General features: G+C 44.2%; 1 protein-coding gene across 1 annotated transcript in view; it reads left to right on the top strand.

Moving 5' to 3' along the window:
* The first annotated feature begins 142 nt into the window (after positions 1-142).
* LOC110529912 (forkhead box protein O3) overlaps positions 143-21,309 on the top strand; it is a 55,235-nt gene continuing 34,068 nt past the window's right edge. Inside the window, exon 1 of the mRNA XM_021612572.2 lies at positions 143-1,785. Coding sequence (XP_021468247.1) covers positions 1,258-1,785 — 528 coding nt within the window. The 5' untranslated portion in view covers positions 143-1,257. The remainder of the gene's footprint in view (positions 1,786-21,309) is intronic.

The raw sequence follows: 21,309 nt of genomic DNA, 5'->3' as shown, positions 1-21,309 counted from the left end.
AGTAAATGTCCTCTATCCACCGTTGAATTTCTTTGTGTTCTTATTATTGTACAATAATATTTGTATGATCTGTTTGTCTATTTCTGGATCCCTCAACATGCCAGGACATGTGTCCCTTCCACAAACTGCTTGCCTGGATATGCCAGCGCGCACATAGGCTACTGTATCTTGGAGGGTGTCTCTTTAAAAGGCGGAAGGGGTGGCCTTTACAGTGGTAACGTTAGTCTTATCTAGCCACCACTATTGCTGCTGTTGCTGTATAACTTTGAGCTTGTTGAGGGCTGTCACATGACGGAATGTGCTAAGTAGATAGATATGTGTGCAGCAGAAGAGATCGGGCCTACTGTAACCGCGAGTATGATGTGGCGTTTCGTTTTCCATACCAACTGAGCTGCGTTCGTCAGTAAAGGCGGCTTTTTGAGAAACGGAGATAGCATTCGAAATCCCGTTCCTTTTCGCTGCGTATTGTTTTTTCAACAATACGCAGTATTGTATCCAGTCTCATTTTAAAAGGGACTTGAGAGTGAAAGGGAATTTGGCAAGATGGCAGCAATGACAGGAGGGATAGGACTATGCAGGAATTAATCGCTTCCATCACCATAGCGCGCAGTGACTGTACGCTTTTATCCGTGGCGGACAGCTTCAGTGTGATGACGTTTTACCAGGTTCTCCGTGGCTATTGACGAGGAGGTTCAAATTGGTGTATTCACTTGCCTTGCATCAATGCGGGATTTGATCTTGAACGCGCAAGGTAGGAATGTGCAATCCGCTCATTGATGAACGAACTCGCGCTACACAGTAGATTAGTCGTGAACGAACTGTAGTCATTGTACTGTTGTTATCAACATTGCTCCAGGCGAGGAGAAATACGACGAATATGCAGGCGAGGAGAAATACGACGAATATGCAGCAACCCGTTTTGAACTGTTGCGATTGTCAAATGTAAAGTCGCTGTGGCTTGCATATGGAGCCAGGGAGAATAGTCATCGTTTAATAGTTATGGTGCGAAGACATTTATAATGGTCCACGAGTAATACGATTAAAATATATCCTGATCAGCATAGCGGTGCTTTTTTTTGCTACTAGAGGATTTTCTCAATTCACGCGGAGTTGATAGTGACCCTTGGGGACTGCTGGTCTGGAATAGCAACAAAGGCGGGGGCGCGCATTCATGGAATGCGAATTTGACAACTCTCCACTACTTATCTACTGACCTTATCAGCGGGCAGCAGGGACGTGCAAGTGACTGAAGGAGAGATGGCCGAGGTTCCAGCCCCCAGCATTCACACTGAGTTGGACGTGGCCATAGACCCAGACTTCGAGCCACAAAAACGGCCACGATCGTGCACATGGCCGTTGCCCCGACCCGAGTCCAATTCTGGCAAACCAGAGAGCAACGACACTGACATTATACCTGAGGAAGACGATGATGAAGAGGAACAACATGCCACTTCCAGCCTGGGAGCAGACGACCAGAACAGCAACAGCCCTATGGCCGAAGGACTGCTGTCCAGACAGGAAAATGGAGGCTCCCCGCTCCCCTCCCAGTCCCCCACGGCCACTTCTGGCACAGTCAGCACCAGCAGCCCGGGGGCGCAGACTGCACGGAAGTCCTCGTCGCGCAGAAACGCGTGGGGGAATCTCTCATATGCTGACCTGATAACCAAAGCCATAAGCAGCACGCCAGACAAGAGATTGACTCTGTCTCAGATTTATGAGTGGATGGTGAGATGTGTGCCGTACTTCAAAGACAAAGGTGACAGTAACAGCTCAGCTGGGTGGAAGGTAAGCACGTTTTCCTCATCTCCTCATTCATTCCCCCTTCCTCCCTTCCCCTGTCATCAAAACAAAAACAATAACAAGAAACACATGTCTAGAGAGTTTGTGCTTTTGGATGTTCCCTGGCTTTGTTTATAAACATACACACACTCTGTCATTCTCTCTCTCTCTATTTCCCGCATTTGGAATTGAGAAACACAAAAAACAACACAAAACTTTGTATCAGCAAGTGAGTCCGGACTGTCTGTAGCTTATTTAGAGAGACTTTAATCAAATGAGTTTACGACGCACAGAGATTGATACAATTAGGCTACATAAATCATTAGACTGTACAGTCCTACAATTAATCAACATTTAAGAGTAAAGAACAAAACATGATTGTGCACCTGACCATTGACCCGAGTCCAATGCTGGGAAACCAGAGAGCAATGACACTGACATTATACCAGAGGAAGAGGACGACGAAGAGGAACAACATGCCACTTCCATGGCCATCAACGTCAATGGCACCAGCTCCAGCCAGACAGTCAGTTCAAAATGATATTTATATATTTGTTTTGTACATCTTAGGCTAATGCCTGCGATCCTCTGGGTCAGGTAGGCTACTGTAGGACTACAGCCAATGTTGTTAAAACGCCGTTGGGGAATTACATAACGACTTGGAATGCTGCGGGCTCGGGTGAACAGCCTGGGGTAAGACTACCTTCAATGGGGACGCTATGGTCGCAAAGTGCCGAGGGATGGGACACATGATGTCATGGATCAAAACTCACTGTGTCGGGAGCCCGTGGAACTTGCCTCGTTGACCGAAAAGGCCATATATTCTCACGAGGGGATGAGTTATCTGTGCTCAGGCGGCAAAGGGGGCAGCTGGAGTAGGCCTATGTGCCGTGCCGCTCATGGAATATTGGTCTTGGAGGGCCTGGCGGCTAGGGTACTCATGTTTCAGTGGACATTAAAAAAACTGGAAGAGGCAGGATGCATGGACAGATGTCGTTACTACATAATTTCGCTTTTCAATCACACAGATCAATCTGCCGGCCAGGACAATGTAGTTCAATATAAGACAACCAACGACACCAGCTTTAAGGTATCAACATGTAATGGCTACTGGCATTAGGAAAACATCCAATGAAACTAAAGACCAGCTTTAGTGGCAGGTGTTCAACAAGGCAACCATGGTGTTTTCACCCGCGTTCAGTTTGTGATTTCACTGTCAGTTGGGGTCCAGGACAGAGTGGTTAGTTTGTCGTCTTAGGTTTCATACAGGTCAGATGGGAGAGCTGGCTTTGTTGAGTAGATTTGCTCAGCAGATCCTAATAATCCCTGTTGGTTTCTCTCCTCTCACTGAATGACGTCACTCATTACACACACTACTTAAAAAAAAAAAATGTATGTCACTTTTTTTTTCTAGCTTTCAAGTAGGCACATTCTTCTCTTCCTCTCCCTTGTAACTCTTCCCTGGATTCTTTGTGTACAAAAGAAAGTAGTGCACTATGTTTTCTGTTAATATACCCGGTAAAAAATAATGGTTAATAAACAACTCTAAGGGGGCCAATTTAAAATCTGTGATTTTTTTTTTGGTTTTATATTTTCCAAAATTCTGTTTTCTCAGTTTAATTTTTCCTGGTTTTAGATTGTTTGTTTGTATTTTTTTTCGCTCTCAAAATTACAATTGTTCATAGAGGAAAAATGAAATTCCATGTCGATGGTTAAATCAGATCAGAATATATTTTGTTTTAGGTTGTATCTATTGAGGAATGTGCTGGTCTGACAGAAAACAAACATTTATTTTTCAATGTAATTCCCCTTTAATTAGGCATCTGGCCATTTAATTGTGGGTCTAGGGAGTGAAGAATGTGCTGGTCTAGCGATGGTTCTGTACTGCTGCTACTCATGTCACAAAGTTTGCTAATAGCAAATAATAGATACAAATTATATACTTACTCATGAATACAGTACCTCTGCCAGGTAAACCTACTTTGCAGTTAACACGGAGTGATAGACAAATGCGCACACCACACATACAGACGGGTGATATTGCTGGAAATTTATTGGCAAATATTGTGTTAGGTTTTGCTTTTTTAAGCCAATAGTGGCTAAGCAGGGGTGGTATAATGTCAGTTGTTTGTAAGCATGCGGTGTTGGATATACTTGCAGTGAAGCCGCTCAACAACTACATCACACCAGTCATCCAATAGACTCCCATTCAGAGCTACACACAGAAGCATCCAGGGTCAATGCCCTGCTCAAGGGCACGTTGACAGATCTCCCACCAGGCCAAAAAACATGAACATGAACCCTCCAAGATCCCCCCCACAGTTCCCCAATAGCTGTCCCTCAACCATTCGAGACCCCTCCCACAGCCCCCCCCACCCCCAAGAAGAAAAATAAAAATAAGATACAATTAGTTCCATTCCCCATCCCCAAGAACCCCCAATGCAGCAACAACCAAGAAAATGAACTAAAGAGAAAAAAGAAAAAGACAGGAGAAAACAGCAAACAACAATGCATGAAAATATATATATAGAAATAAACCGGCATTAGTTGTAAAAACACTGCCCCTCAGTGTCATTCAAACATACTTTTTATTATGTTTTATTTTGACTTTATTTTTTTAATATCTTTGACCATCATTCTATCTCCCGCACAGCAACTCCGCTCCCACTTGTCTCTAATTCCACATCCCAACCCTCAGCTTCCCTCTGCCCATCCCACCTATCTCTGCTGGCCCCCCTCTTCGATTTCTCTGCACCATATATCTTTCAACTATGCTGTGATGTTTAACGTATAATTTCTATCCTATTCGAATAGAATCCACAGATTGCGAGTTGAAGATAAATATTTTTACTAAGAGTATTAGTAATTGACTGACCCGGTCTCTCCAGATCTCCTAGCAGTACAATTTCTAGGGTCAATTTTAGATCAATGCTATGCATTTTCAGCCATTCTTGAACCTGAGACCAGAAACAGGCTACCTGAGGGCAATACCAAAATAAATGGTCTATTGATTCTGTATCCTCATAACAAAATCTGCAGAGTTTCGATGATTTTATGCCCCAAATATTCAACATTTGTTGGTGGCACGAATTCAATATAATAATTTTTTCAAGCACAAAGTCTTGAATCTTGCGTTGTGTTATATATCAACTCATACACCCTGTACCATGGAATTGGTACATCAAAAATCTCTTCCCAACTATTTTGCAATCTCTATGGCACAATTGTCAACATCCTGGTCCTCAAATGAAACTGGAATACTTTCCTATTTATGCTGTTTTTATTCCTCCGCCAGATCCTTTATATTGGGCAGACAGACCAGTTCCCTACATCCCCTCCCGCTGCCACCTGCCTCCTCCATTTTTGGGGTAATGCTTTAATCAACTGGGTTTACTCTTGGATTGAGCAGACCTTCCCCTACAATTCTGATAACTACCATTCTAATTTACAATATAATTTATGAACAAAATACCCTTTTCAAACATCTTTCCCATAAATACAGGTATTTTATCAACCAGCACATTTGAGTTCAGCCATAATATTTGTTGTAATATTTGTTCTATCCTTTCAGGTGGATGAAATTGAAATTGTAGCTAGCTCTGCAATGCTTGTTTGAAAAATACAGATACTTTGAAAAAAGTATAATTTTCAATTAATCGAAAATGAGACATGGCAATCTGGATGATCTTTTCTTAGTAATCTACTGAGAACCATTTAGGGTTCAAGTAAAACTTTTGATTAAGTGAAGCTTTTACAGAGAGGTTTAGTGCTTTTATAATTAATAATCTCAACCCACCCAATTCATATTCATTATATAGATAGGCTCATTTGATTTTTCCTGGTTTAGAGTTCCAGATAAAGCAAAATATTGTTTTGCTCATATGATTTGAAAAATGAATAATCAGGAGTAGGCAGTGCCATAAGTAAGTGAGTAAACTGATATATGACTAAGGAGTTAATCAGGGCAATTTTTCCATAAATAGACAGGTATTTCCTCTGCAGGATCTTGTCTATTTTTAAAAGTTTTCTATTGAAATTCATTGTGGAGAGCTTACTTGTGAGATTTGTTTATGACAGTTTGGTATGGAACACATGACAAATTGCATGTACTTTTGGAATTGTTTAGCAAGCTACTCATAGGTGGTAGCTCGTGGTTGACCTGTTGGAGACCCCTGATGTAGATAATCAATCACATTTAGTGCAGTCATGTAGATCATCCATCTTTCATTGAACACAGTTATGAGTAGGTTGGGAAATGTAAAAATTCAGCAGTGATTACCCGTCGGTCATGTTTTGAGCCCCACCTGTTGCCTGTTTTTCATGTTATTTTAGAATCAATGCGTGTCACAAATCAGTTTGCAAACAATAGAAAAAATATATAAACTCTGCAAAAAAAGAAACGTCCCTTTTTCAGGACCGTGCCTTTCAAAGATAATTTGTAAAAATCAAAATAACTTCACAGATCTTCATTGTATAGAGTTTAAACACTGCTTCCCATGCTTGTTCAATGAACCATAAACAATTAATGAACATGCACCTGTGAAACGGTCGTTAAGACTCTAACAGCTTACAGACGGTTGGCAATTAGGTCACAGTTATGTACACTTAGGACTCTAAAGAGGCCTTTCTACTGACTCTGAAAAACACCAAAAGAAAGATCCCCAGGGTCCCTGCTCATCTGCATGAATGTGCCTTCGGCATGCTGCAAGTAGGCATGAGGACTGCAGATGTGGCCAGGGCAATAAATTGCAATATCCATACTGTGAGACGCCTAAGACAGCGCTACTGGAAGGACAGCTGATCGTACTCGCTGTGGCAGACCACGTGTAACAACATCTGCACAGGATCGGTACATCCGAACATCACCCCTACGGGACAGGTACATGATGGCAACAACAACTGCCAGAGTTACACCAAGAACATACAATCCTTCCACCAGTGCTCAGACTGTCCGCAATATGCCGAGAGAGGCTGGACGGAGGGCTTGTAGGCCTGTTGTAAGGCAGGTCCTCACCAGACATCACCGGCAACAACTTCGCCCATGGGCACAAACCCACAGTTGCTGGACCAGACAGGACTGGCAAAAAGTACTTTCACCGACGAGTCGCGGTTTTGTCTCACCAAAAATGTATTGTATACTGCTGCATTAATTATGTAATATGCCAGGGAGATGTGTATACTGTAGCTAAGAAAGTAATACTAAGTGTATGTCATGTAGTAGTAAGCTGTTAGTAGCCCATTTGGTCCCTTTCCCCCTCATAATTCAGCCTACTGTTCTGACTTGGTGGTGCACATGTAGTCTATTGCCTGTTTTAGAGAAATGTCATCATTGAATATAGTAAGAGCTTTCATTGTCTGCTTATATGCTCCCTTTACTTATCCTTCGGTACTGACTTGGTGTACAGGAAGAATACTGTAAGAACGACCCTTGTTCTGATTTCTGTTGCTGTACATTTCAAAAGTGCTGAACAAATAGTTATATTGACTACGTCAGCCTTAGCTTGCTCTTAATCAAAATTAAGGATTGCCTCTTATCCTCTCATTCCCTTATGTCATAGTTTGTACATCTCAATTGTCAGTAGAAACCACATTTGTACACATTAGATCTGGTATAAGATAATTCAGAGAAAAAAAACTGTACCATCTTTGAAATTTGAGAGAAAGGCCATAATGTATTTTTCCATGCCAGGTGCAATTTTGATTTTATCCAGTAGATGGCAGTAGTGTACGCGCAAAGTTTTAGACTGATCCAATGAACCATTGTATTTCTGTTCAAAATGTTGTATCAAGACTACCCAAACGTGCCTAATTTGTTTATTTTTAACTTTTCATGTTCAAAACTGTGCACTCTCCTCAAACATTAGCATGTTATTCACCGTAATAGCTAATGTAAATTGGACAGTGCGGTTAGATTTACAAGAATTTAAGCTTTCTGCCAATATCACATATGTCCTGGGAAATGTTCTTGTTACTTACAAACTCATGCTAATCGCATTAGCCTATGTTAGCGCAACTGTCCCGCAGGGGACCCACCAACCCTGAATAAGTTTTAACCTGATGACGGGTTAGGGTTCCCTTTTGGGAACGACCCCTCCCTCGCGGGATTTGAACGATTAAACGCTCTACTGAATGAGGACATCTAGTGGAAGACATAGAAAGTATCCCCAGATCCATAGCTGGTTGGGAAGGGTGGGGGCGATCACGTCAAAGTTGCCCCAACTTTCATGACCACAAAACTAGTTTGGAAGAATGCCTGCCCTGTGAGTTCTGCTATACTTACAGACATAATTCCAACGGTTTTAGAAGCTTTAGAGTGTGTTCTATCCAATAATAATATATAATATAATAATATATCTATTATATGCATATATTAGCAATTTTTGACAGATTTTTTTTCAGTTTACTATGGGCACGCAATTCCTCCAAAGGGGGCAGTATTCTGCCTAGCCTTAAGAGGTAGCAAGTCAGCCATATCAGCTATGGTGGTAAATGAGGCTGAATGAACTGTTTTGCTCCCAGGTAAGGCTCTGCTGATAACCAGGTGTAGTGGTGGTAAGCATTCATTCCATGGTGCTGAAAAGAAAGCTCTGCTGTTGGGACTGTTTTATGTAGGATCTAGCAACTTGTGGGCATTGTTTGTCACCGTTATGGTGCAATTCATGTATTGTTTTGTGTTGTGTAGTGGCTTTGCTGGCTTGTTACCCACGTATATTTTTGGTAAGTTTGCCCCACCAAGATTTACTTGCTAAAATCACCACTGAAGTCAGTCTTTCTTGCTAACAATTCCAGGGTAGACTATGGTTGCTCCACAGGGAATATAACAGCTTGACTCCTGTCTGGAGGGAGAGGTCTAGTTTGGAGTTGCCAAATACCTCAACTCCTCCATGGAGTTGATTACAGAATATAGTTTTTTTTAAATGAACCTCTGACTCCTTGAAGTCGCTGTGCTGAAATCCATACTTAATTAATTTAAAAAAAATCAAATACAACCACCGACTGTTTCTTCATTGTTGTTGCTCTAAGATGTCAACTCAGCACGAATGTGCATGTGCCAATTGAATCTCAACAAGGAAACAGTTGGTGGTTGTATTTGATAAAGTATGGATTTCAGCAAACAAAGAAAGGCATGCAACAATAGAGGACAGTAAAGGTTTAAGAATTTCCATGTTTGATGTATCATGCATAGCACGTTGGAGTTTAATTTCAAAACCTCTAGTCTCCTTTCAACTCCATGGAGGAGTTGAGGTACTTCACAAAGTTTGCTGCTGTTGAAATGTGTGCTAAGTGTAGCTATGGTATGGCAGAACAAAGGGAGAGCGAGAGAGACCAAAATAGGGCCTGTAAACATGCCTGAAGCACAGGTAAGTGTGTGTGTGTGCTTTTTTCTCTGTGTGTGTGTGAACATGTGACTGAGTGTGGTTAAAGTGTGTGTGTGTGTCTGTGTTCCTAGCGCTGCTCCAGTGAACTTTGGGCCCCTGTGTTACTTAAGCCTGATGCAACAAGCAGCCAGGCAGCTCAGAGTCTAGACCCCCTCAACAGCTGCAGAGCAGAGGCCCATTCTCAGGCTCAGTTATGTCACTGATGCGGAGCAGGGAGATACACATATACATACATACATACACACGCATGCATGCATGCATGCAGTGCCTTGCAAAAGTTTTCATCCCCCTTGGCTTTTTTCCTATTTTGTTGCATTACAACCTGTAATTTAAATGGATTTTTATTAGTCTGCAATACCTTTAACCTTTGTAGGGTAGGGGGCAGCATTCAGAATTTTGGATGAAAAGCATGCCCAATTTAAACGGCCTGCTACTCGGGCCTAGAAGATATGATATGCATATAACTGGTAGATTTGGATAGAAAACACTCTAAAGTTTCCAAAACTGTTAAAAAAGTGTCTGAGTATAACAACTGCTTTAGCAGGCGAAAACCTGAGAAAAATCCATTCAGGAAGTAGTTTTTTTGTTGTTGGTTTTGTAGTTTTCTATTCAATGCCATTACAGTATCCATTGACTTAGGACTCCATTTGCAGTTCCTATGCCTTCCACTAGATGTCAACCGTCTTTAGAAATTGTTTCAGGCTTGTATTCTTATAAATGAGGGAGTAAGGCCAGTCTGAATGAGTGGACCCTAACGTGTCGCTGGATGTTGGCTAGATGGAACGCTAGCGTCCCACATACCCTAGAGAGGTTAAGCAAGGGGCACCACCAAGCAGGCGGCACCATGAAGACCAAGGAGCTTGCCAAACACGTCAGGGACAAAGTTGTGGAGAAGTGCAGATCAGGATTGGGTTCTAAAAAAATATCACAAATCTTTGAACATCCCACGGAGCACCATTTTTAAATCCATTATTAAAACATTTAAAGAATATGGCACCACAACAAACCTGCCAAGAGAGGGTCGCCCACCAAAATTCACGGACCAGGCAAGGGGGGCATTAATCAAAGAGGCAACAAAGAGACCAAAGATAACCCAGAAGGAGCTGCAAAGCTCCACAGCGGAGATTGGAGTTCAAACATGTTTGGTGTTCGCCAAAAGGCATGTGGGAGACTCCCCAACCATATGGAAGAACATTTTGCTTTTTGGCCATCAAGGAAAATGCTATGTCTAGCACAAACCCAACACCTCTCATCACCCCGAGCATAACATCCCCACAGTGAAGCATGGTGGTGGCAACATCATGTTTTGGGGATATTTTTCATCGGCAGGGACTGGGAAACTGGTCAGAATTGAAGGAATGATGCTAAATACAGGGAAATTCTTGAGGGAAACCTGTTTCAGTCTTCCAGAGATTTGAGACTGGGACGGAGGTTCACCTTCCAGCAGGAAAATGACCATAAGCATACTGCTGAAACAACACTTGAGTGGTTTAAGGGGAAATATTTAAATGTCTTGGAATGGCCTAGTCAATGTCCACACCCAATCCAATTGAGAATCTGTGGTATGACTTAAAGACTGCTGTACACCAGCAAAACACATCAAACTTGAAGGAAATGGAGCAGTTTTGCCTTGAAGAATGGGCAAAAATCCCAGTGGCTACATGTGCCAAGCTTATAGAAACATACCCCAAGAGACTTGCAGCTGTAAACATATTTTGCGTCTTCAAAGTGGTAAGCATGTTGTGTAAATCCAAATGATTACAACCCCCCCAAAAATCTATTTCTAATTCCAGGTTGTAAGACAACAAAATAGGAAAAATGCAAAGGGGGTGAATACTTTAGCAAGCCACTGTACATACACTGTTGCTAAATAAACACATGCATAAAAACTCACATATACACACAAATGTATTTGAAGGAAATCCCCCCCAATGTTCCAGTTCTTACATATGCACTGTGTAGTACATTCCAGACACATGTTAATTATCTTGAAAACACCCCACGCACACACTCACCTAGTTTCCACTTTCTAGGATTAGTTTGTGTGTGTGTGCTGTATTAAGCTGGAGGGAACATCATTCTTGAAGTACAATTAAACAATAACTCATCCATTCATTTGTCACAGTCATTTATTACTGTGTTATTGCAGTAATGTCTGTCATAGACTGCATCCCACCTCACCTCCAACCTCCATTTGGTCAGGGGGCATACAGTATATGAAAACGTACCCCAATAAACCAGCAGAGATAGATGGTGATTATCATTTTAGTGGACTTCCCTTCCCTCTCCATGGTGTATGTGTGGATTCTCCAGCACCAAAATGATTAGTGCTCCTATCAAGATAGGGGGGAGGATGCCACTTGGGGAGGGAGGGATAGAGGGAGGGAGAAAAATGGAAGAAGGGGATGAACAAAAGCCATTAGGCCTTTATCAGATGTCTTTCTGTGAAGATGGGACGGGAGTATGCTTTGGAGGTTGTTATGGTGCTGACATCACCCCTTTGCTGTCAGTGTTTGTGTACAAAAGACAGGCTGATGGATTTCATTCTGGAGTCATAGAGACAGGCAATAACAATGAATGTCTATTCTATTGAAAGGCATTGAAATGCAATGTTTTGTTTTGTACAACGCCCCTCGTACCCCTCGTCACCACAAATGATTTCAATGATGGTAGTCTCAGACTAAAGTATGTAGCAAATGACAGAACAGATGAATAAATTTGTGTGAGTCGTCAGGCCAATGTTCCCTATCCTCTCTACTCTAACCCATGTCACACACTTCTGATCTGCTCTGTTCAAAGCTGCGTCTCAATCATTTAATGTTCTCTGGATTAATTCAGATCACTGTATACATTTTTAAGAGCATGTTCTTGGCTGAAGGGAAAGCTTACCCGCTCTCGCTCTCTGTCTCTGTCTCTCCCCTTTTCTCATTTGCTCACTCATTCTCTCTCTCTCTCTCTCTCACACACTGCTAGCCCCCTCATTTGGCTGGATGTAAAACAGTGAAGTGAGCAAAAACAAGTTGTCCCCCATAGCACTTCTCCTCACTACAAGCAGAGCCCTTGAAGTCTGCTGTAGCCTCTATAAATGAAGAAAAATCTCCTACAGCTCTCTGTATTTGCACTACTCTCCCATTGTTAATCTCCATGACTCGATTCCATCTTGTTGCTCTCGACCAAAATTAAGATGCATTCCCAAAATGGATGGCAATAGTGTGTGTGTGTGTGTTCCCTCTGTGCTCTGTGGAGGAGCCAAGCTTCAGATAGGATCTCACTAACAATCACTCCCATCATGCCTTACACACTGATTACACTAAAGACAGGGATGTGGTTAGACTGGCACGCGCAGGTGGAAAATCTTACACTGTGTGTGTGTGTGTGTGTGTGTGCCAGGTTTACATCACTGGAGACACACACACACACACAGATGTATTTTGGGAATGCATCTTAATTTTGGTTACGGCAGCACAGGGCCCTATTGTAAAAATGGTGCATCTCAAACAGTTGCAACAAGTGAGACCCAAGTGAGACCCAATTCACCCCGTTTACATATGTCTTGGAGACTATACAGTCCACCCCTAGCTGGTTTGTTTATATGAAACCGGAAATAAGCAGTGCTTAACAGGAAGTGTTACTGGGCAAGAGCAGGATAGAGACCATGGCCTACCGTGAGGAGAAGCACAGGCTCCTTTAATGACCCTCAAATTACTACCTTCCCCTCTGAACCTGTCACTGTGTTTGTGTTTTCACGCAAGCTCTGGCCATGATCTCTCTCTCTCGCTCTCCCTCTTTCGCCACCCCCCCCCCCCTCCCAGTTCTCTAAGTAGCGTCTGTGTAATGTGAGTCTGTGGCGCCATGGTGATGGTCTGAATAATGTGTCATTTTAAATCCCTGGTCTGGAGTAACTCTCTGCAGTGTGATGTGCACAAGTCACGCAATGCTGAGGTCGACTCTGCTCCGCTCCTCTACTTTCCTAGTCCACTCCTGTGGTCCTCACCCCAGTGCTTCACTTAGACAGGCATATTCTCATATTTGATTAATTACACACAGACTGGTGGGTGCTGGTGTTTAAAAGGGGTTTGGAGGAGGGGAAATATGGGGGGTAGAATGAATGGTTTGGCATGGGTATAGGGCAGTGTTAATTATTGAACTCTTTTTAGATTTAGTCTTAGTCATTTTGACTAAAACATCATTAAGTCTTCATTTGTATTAGGATTTAGTCTAATTATTGTCAAAATGACAAAAACTGTCAGCCATTTTAGTCAACTAAATGCCCTTACATTTTAGTCACTTCACCATTTTTTGTTTTTGTTGTTGTCATTTTTACGCCCTTTTTCTCCCCAAATTTTGTGATAACGATTTTGTCTCATCTTTGCAACTCCCCAACAGGCTCACGAGAGGCTCCAAAACATGACCCGTGAAGCCGCGCTTCTTAACACCCACTCGCTTAACCCGGAAGCCAGCTGCACCAATTTGTCGGATGAAAAAACGTTCTACTGACGACCGAAGTCAGCCTGCTGGCACGATGAGCCAAGTAAAGCCCCCGGGCCAAACCCGGACGACGCTGGGCCAATTGTGTGCCAGCCTATGGGACTCCTGGTCACAGACAGTTTTGACACAGTCTGGGATCAATTCAAATCAAACTTTATTTGTCACATGCGCCGAATACAACAGGTTGTAGACCTTACCATGAAATGCTTACTTACAAGTCCTTAACCAACAATCCAGTTCAAGAAAGAGTTAAAAAAATATTGACCAAATAAACTAAAGTGGGGGGGGGGGGGGGTGTCAATGTAAATAGTCCGGGTGGCCATTTGATTCATTGTTCATCAGTCTTATGGCTGTTGTTAAGGAGACTTTTGGTCTTAGACTTGGCTCTCCGGTACCGCTTGCCGTGCGGTAGCAGAGAGAACCGTCTATGACTTGGGTGTCTGGAGTCCTGACAATTTTTTGGGCCTTCCTCTGACACTGCCTAGTATATAGGTCCTTGATGGTAGGAAGCTTGGCCCCAGTGATGTACTGGGCCGTACGCACTGCCCTCTGTAGTGCCTTACGGTCGGACCCCAGGCTGTAGTGACGCCACAACACTGTGATGCAGTCACTCGTTAGGCCCGTTACATCAGGAAGGCCAAAAAGATAATCAAGGACAACAACCACCCGAGCCACTGCCTGTTCACCCCACTATCATCCAGAAGGCAAGGTCAGTACAGGTGCATCAAAGCTGGGACCCAAGAGACTGAAAAACAGCTTCTATCTCAAAAGGCCATCAGACTGTTCAACAGCCAATCACCAACACAGAGTGGCTGCTGCCAACATACAGACTCAAATCTCTGGCCACTTTAAAAAATGTATTTAATAAAGGTATCACTAGTCACTTTAAAAAATTGCACTTTAATAATGTTTACATATCCTACATTACTCATCTCACATGTATATACTGTATGCTATACCATCTACCGCACGACCATCGCTCATTCATATATTTCTATATTCTTATTCGTCCCTTTACATTTGTGAGTATAAGGTAGTTGTTGTGAATTTGTTAGATTACTTGTTAGATATTACTGCATGGTCGGAACTAGAAGCACAAGCATTTCGCTACACTCTCATTAACATCTGCTAACCATGTGTATGTGACCAGTAAAATGTTATTTGATTTTGAACCAAGTAAAGGGTCTGAATAATTATGTAAATATGATATTTAATTTTTTTTTTTTGAGAGAGATTTGCAACAATGTCTTAACCTGTTTTTGCTTTTTCATTATTGGGTATTGTGTGTAGATTGATGAATAAGGCTGTAACGTAACAAAATTTCGAAAGAGTCAAGGAGTCTGAATACTTTCTGAATGCACTGTATTTTGGGATGATGTGCTTTCAGATGTCTCTTGAGGTAGGTAATATTTTTCCCCGTCATCTTGTGGGTACAAACACTGTCATCTCCCGTGGAAACGTTGCATTCAGTCTTGTTTGAATTGACACTTTAGGTAAAGTGGCTCCAAACGTCACGTAGGCCCTTTTTTTTTTACCTGGAGCTGTACCGTGGTGTAGCCGTGGTATGCCTTATTTGCATCAATGATTTGTTGGCGCCAGATTGGAGAATGGTTGCCGGGAAGAGAGGTGACTCGTGAGTTGTGAATGACCTGGGCATGGAATTTATTTTCCACCAATACCAACATTGCAATGAGAAAGCCTTACAATTCTGCTAATGTCATGTATGCTTTTGATTGGACCAAACGAATGACACTGAAAATCTCTCAAAAAATCTTGTCCAGTCCACTTACTAGTCACAGAGATCATTTTGTCTGGTCTCATTTCCATCAACCAAATGTTTTTTTTCTTCCTGGGTCTATTTAGTCAGTTATCATCTCATGAATTGCCAAATAAAAATAGTTGTTTGATTAATATTTTCGTAACTTTTTTTGTTGGCGAACTTAACACTAGTATAGGGTGGGCTTAATATCTGGAGTTTAACCCAATAGTGGCACTTACTGCGTGGGCCCCAAATAGCCCCCTGGTACACACACACAGACACATACTCACACGCCGACGTTCCAGCAATCCCTAGTCCTTGAGTCAATTTAAGTTACCATTTTAGAATTTGTCTTGCCACTATGAGTCTGGGTTTTAAAATGTTTATTTGTTTTCTTCCGAGCCTGTCTCTACGATGTACACCACTCCACCTAGCTGCCATTACCCAGCCAAGGGAGAGAAAGGGAAGGGAGAGTGTGTGTGTGAGAGAGAGAGAGAGAGAGAGTGTGAGGGAAATATATACTTTAATGACAGGAGACATGGCTTTGCTGCCATCCTAATCACAGAAAATAATTGCTTTGTCTCACTTCCACCCTCCTCTCTCTCTCTCTGACAGCAGCATTGGGTTACAATGCTGTGTGTGGTCTGATGAGGGCATTGTTAGTAGTTACAATCTTGTCTCATCGCTACAACTCCCATACGGGCTCGGGAGAGACGAAGGTCGAAAGCCATGCGTCCTCCAAAACACAACCCAAACCAAGCCGCACTGCTTCTTTAACATAGCGTGCATCCAACCCGGAAGCCAGCCGCACCAATGTCTCGGAGGAAACACTGTGCACCTGGCGACCTGGTTAGCGTGCACTGCGCCCGGCCTGCCACAGGAGTCGCTGGTGCACGATGAGACAAGGATAACCCTACCGGACAAACTCTCCCTAACCCGGACGAAGCTTGGCCAATTGTGCCGCAGTGGTCTAGTGCACTGCATTGCAGGGCTAGCTGTGCCACCAGAGACTCTGGGTTCGCGACCGGGAGGCCATGTAATTGGTTGTTCAATACTTTATGGACTCCACTGGACAGATGTTGCTCTGTGATGAAACAAAGGTGTGTTTGAATTTTTTCTGCCATTGTGTCTTCTTATTGTCTCGGCCATAGGCATATATATCACGGTGGCAAGGCATATGAACTAACAGGTTACAAAGCAATTATTACAACACACAGGTTATAATTTGGCTTTTTTTCCCTAGCTTCCCCAATGATTTGACCCACGCACCACTACTGCATAAACCATGCTGTGGGCAGGTCTAAAACACTCGCACGTCGACGTCATTAACCATTTGTTTAAACTTGTTACGGTTTTCTTCTATCGAAGGAGAGGAGGACCAAAATGCAGCGGGGTTATTTCGATTCATGTTTAATAAAAAGATAAACACGAACAATACAAACAATAAACGTAACGTGAAAACCTAAACCCCAAGACAAAACACACCACATAATTAACCCATGTCACACCCTGGCCTGACCAAAATAATAAAGAAAACACAAAATACTAAGACCAGGGCGTGACAGAGCACCCCCTCCCCCCAAGGTGTGGACTCCCGGCCGCACACCTAAACCCATAGGGGAGGGTCCGGGTGGGCGTCAGTCCACGGTGGCGGCTCCGGCGCGGGACGTGGACCCCACTCCAACAAAGTCTTAGTCCGCATGCATCTCGTCCTTAGATTGGCAACCCTCGCCACCGACCTTGGCTTAGTAACCCTAACCAAGGGCCCCACTGGACTGAGGGGCAGCTCCGGACTGAGGGACAGTTCGGAACTGAGGGGTAGCTCGGGACTGAGGGGTAGCTCGGGACTGAGAGGAAGCTCAGACAGGTAGATGGCTCTGGCAGATCCTGGCTGGCTGGTGGTTCTGGCAGATCCATGCTGACTGGCGGCTCTGGCTGCTCCATGCTGACTGGCGGCTCTGGCTGCTCCATGCTGACTGGCGGCTCTGGCTGCTCCATGCTGACTGGCGGCTCTGGCTGCTCCATGCTGACTGGAGGCTCTGGCTGATACATGCTGACTGGCGGCTCTGGCTGCTCCATGATGACTGGCGGCTCTGGCTGCTCCATGCTGACTGGCGGCTCTGACGGCTCCTTGCATACTGGCAGCTCTGGCGGCTCCTTGCATACTGGCAGCTCCTTGCAGACTGGCAGCTCCTTGCATACTGGCAGCTCCTTGCAGACTGGCAGCTCTGGCTGTGCTGGACAGGCGGGAGACTCCGGCAGCGCTGTAGAGGAGGAAGGCTCTGGCAGTGCTAGACAGGCGGGAGACTCCGGCAGCGCTGTAGAGGAGGAAGGCTCTGGCAGTGCTAGACAGGCGGGAGACTCCGGCAGCGCTGTAGAGGAGGAAGGCTCTGGCAGCGCTGGACAGGCGAAGCGCACTGAAGGCCTGGTGCGTGGTGCTGGCCTTGGTGGTACTGGGCCGAGAACACGCACAGGAAGCCTGGTGCGGGGAGCTGCCACCGGAGGGCTGGTGCGTGGAGGTGGTACTGGATAGACCGGACCGTGCAGGCGCACTGGAGCTCTTGAGCACCGAGCCTGCCCAACCTTAACTGGTTGAATGCTCCCGGTCGCCCTGCCAGTGTGGCGAGGTGGAATAGCCCGCACTGGGCTATGCAGGCAAACCGGGGACACCGAGCGCAAGGCTGGTTCCATGTAAGCCGGCCCAAGGAGACGCACTGGAGACCAGATTTGTAGAGCCGGCTTCATGACACTTGGCTCAATGCTTACTGTAGCCCGGCCGATACGCGGAGCTGGTATGTACCGCACCGGGCTATGCACACCACAGCATAACACGGTGCCTGCCCGGTCTCTCTAGCCCCCCGGTAAGCACAGGAAGTTGGCGCAGGTCTCTTACCTGGCTTAGCCATACTCCCTGTGTGCCTCCCCCCAATACATTTTTGGGGCTGACTCTCGGGCTTCCATCCGCGTCACCGTGCTGCCTCCTCATACCAGCGCCTCTCCGCTTTCGCCACCTCCAGTTCTTCTTTGGGGCGGCGATATTCTCCAGGCTGAGCCCAGGGTCCTTTACCATCCAATATCTCCTCCCATGTCCAGAAATCTGGATTTCTCAGCTCCTGCTGCCGCTGCCTGTCACCACGCCGCTTGGTCCTGTTGTGGTGGTTGATTCTGTTACGGTTTTCTTCCGTCGAAAGAGAGGAGGACCAAAATGCAGCAGGGTTATTTCGATTCATGTTTAATAAAAATATAAACACGAACAATACAAACAATAAACGTAACGTGAAATGCTGTTTAGGTTATCTGGTGCAAACAAACACAGAGACAGGAACAATCACCCACGAAACACTCAAAGAATATGGCTGCCTAAATATGGTTCCCAATCAGAGACAACGATAAACACCTGCCTCTGATTGAGAACCACTTCAGGCAACCATAGACTTTTCTAGACAACCCCACTATACCACTATACCACAATCCCAATACCTACAAAACCCCAAGACAAAACACACCACATAATTAACCCATGTCACACCCTGGCCTGACCAAAATAATAAAGAAAACACAAAATACTAAGACCAGGGCGTGACAACTTTGTTCAGTCATGTTACCTCATTGGCTAACTAGCTAACAACCTGATAACTTTACCAGTATTTTTAAACATTTGGGGGCACAGAAATAAAGGAAAAAGGGATAGCTTCTTCAGGAAATCAATGATCATAGAAGTGAATGAATGACAGGTATCTTGCATGTCCTCCTCACAAACCTGATGTTTTTAAAGAAACAGTTTCTAGGGCACAACATGTGCTTCAAAAGTAGATAGAATTCATATAGGCCCAATATAGGCTGTTTCTCAATCAATTAAAACAATTATTTCTGGCTCTCCTAAATTTCATGTGGTGCTCTTAACTTTTTGAAGTTGAGAGCACCAGTGCTACCAATGGAGCAGTAGTGCGCACACACACACACAGAGGGGTGTGTGTGTGTGCATTGCTTATGGGGGCATGAAATTGCTCCAGAGCCCCAAATCACATTGGACGTTGTTCTACCCAGACACGGAGCCTGTTAGGCCAGCTTGTCCACTGTCCCGGTAATACCAAGGCTTCTCTAATGGACTCAGATGGGACCAGCTCTGTCGGTCGGTCGGCCGTGATGTGTTTTTTTTTTTTTACCATGATACAGAAGCTGGCACTTGCAAAGTGGCACTTCTACGGTAGTGGCAATACACAGTGGCATAGTGTATTGCTGTTAGTCCTGATGGAGAGCTCTTACTGCAACAGTTAGTGTAGTCTCTTTTTAAGTATGGGTTAGTGGGCCTTTTGCTCTCTCCCTCCCTCCCTCACTTTCTCCCCTTCCTTCTGTTTGTTTTTCTCACCCTTTTCTTATACGACGTCTGTGCCTTTTTTGTAGCCGCGGCAGAAAGAGGCCTGTTTTTTTCTTTGTAAATGGAAAGAGGAACAGAACAAGATATCGTGCCAGAGGAGCCCCTGCCCTGCCTAGTCAGATGAAACCTCTCCTATTCAACTAGCAGCACACTAGCTTCATCAACAAACTGTTGGTCCTGTCCGTCACTCTCTATTATTGTGATGGTTCTCTTTATTTATCTGCAATCTCATTCAGCTTCAATTACAGGATGCCTTTGCTTAAAGGGAGGTTGGTTTTAGTGGTATTACAGGATGCCTCTGCGTAAAGGGAGGTTGGTTTTAGTGTTATTACATGATGCCTCTGCTTAAAGGGAGGTTGGTTTTAGTGTTATTACAGGATGCCTCTGCTTAAAGGGAGGTTGGTTTTAGTGTTATTACAGGATGCCTCTGCTTAAAGGGAGGTTGGTTTTAGTGTTATTACAGGATGCCTCTGCTTAAAGGGAGGTTGGTTTTAGTGTTATTACAGGATGCCTCTGCTTAAAGGGAGGTTGGTTTTAGTGGTATTACAGGATGCCTCTGCTTAAAGGGAGGTTGGTTTTAGTGGTATTACAGGATGCCTCTGCTTAAAGGGAGGTTGGTTTTAGTGTTATTACAGGATGCCTCTGCTTAAAGGGAGGTTGGTTTTAGTGTTATTACAGGATGCTTCTGCTTAAAGGGAGGTTGGTTTTAGTGTTATTACAGGATTCTTCTGCTTAAAGAGAGGTTGGTTTTAGTGTTATTACAGGATGCCTCTGCTTAAAGGGAGGTTGGTTTTAGTGTTATTACAGGATGCCTCTGCTTAAAGAGAGGGTGGTTTTAGTGTTATTACAGGATGCTTCTGCTTAAAGGGAGGTTGGTTTTAGTGTTATTCGTGGTTTTAGTAAATAACAATGAAACATTTTGTTTGGGAAAGAGATGGAGAGCATGTAAGAGAGAAACATTTGTACAATGGCAGAAAGAGGGATGGCATGGCAAAGGAAAGAGGGAAATAGCCTAGACAAAGAGAGACAAACTGAATGAAGTGATGTTATTAGGTGATAGTGCCACCTCTGATGGGCCCCAGTATGACTTTTGAGTACCATCCGTACCCGTCTGTCTTGTGGTGGTTTCACAACATTCAGGAGTTTGTGTGGGTACTGTGTAGAGTGTGTGCCATGCCATCCAGAGACAAGCCAGCATGCTGTTTGATGTGTGCTCTATGCTGACTGATCTGTGTACAGTGTCTGTCTGCAATTCTCTCTCTCTCTCTCTGTCTGTCTGTCTGTCTGTGTTTGTCTGTCTGTGTTTGTCTGTCTGTGTCTGTCTGTCTGTGTCTGTCTGTGTCTGCCTGTCTGTCTGTCTGTGTGTATCTGTCTCTGTCTCTGTCTCTCTGTATGCACAGTGAGATGAGTCAGAAGTTTATGTTGTCAGTCTCAGCTTACTTTGAACACCAAACACAGACAGCCTTGTCATGTAAAAAGCTGGATGAATACAGTCTGCACGCACACGCCATAACCTGTTTACTGTA

Source organism: Oncorhynchus mykiss, chromosome 8 (genome assembly GCF_013265735.2).
Source record: "Oncorhynchus mykiss isolate Arlee chromosome 8, USDA_OmykA_1.1, whole genome shotgun sequence".
Classification (NCBI taxonomy): domain Eukaryota; kingdom Metazoa; phylum Chordata; class Actinopteri; order Salmoniformes; family Salmonidae; genus Oncorhynchus; species Oncorhynchus mykiss.
This window is presented reverse-complemented; position numbering and strand designations above follow the sequence as displayed.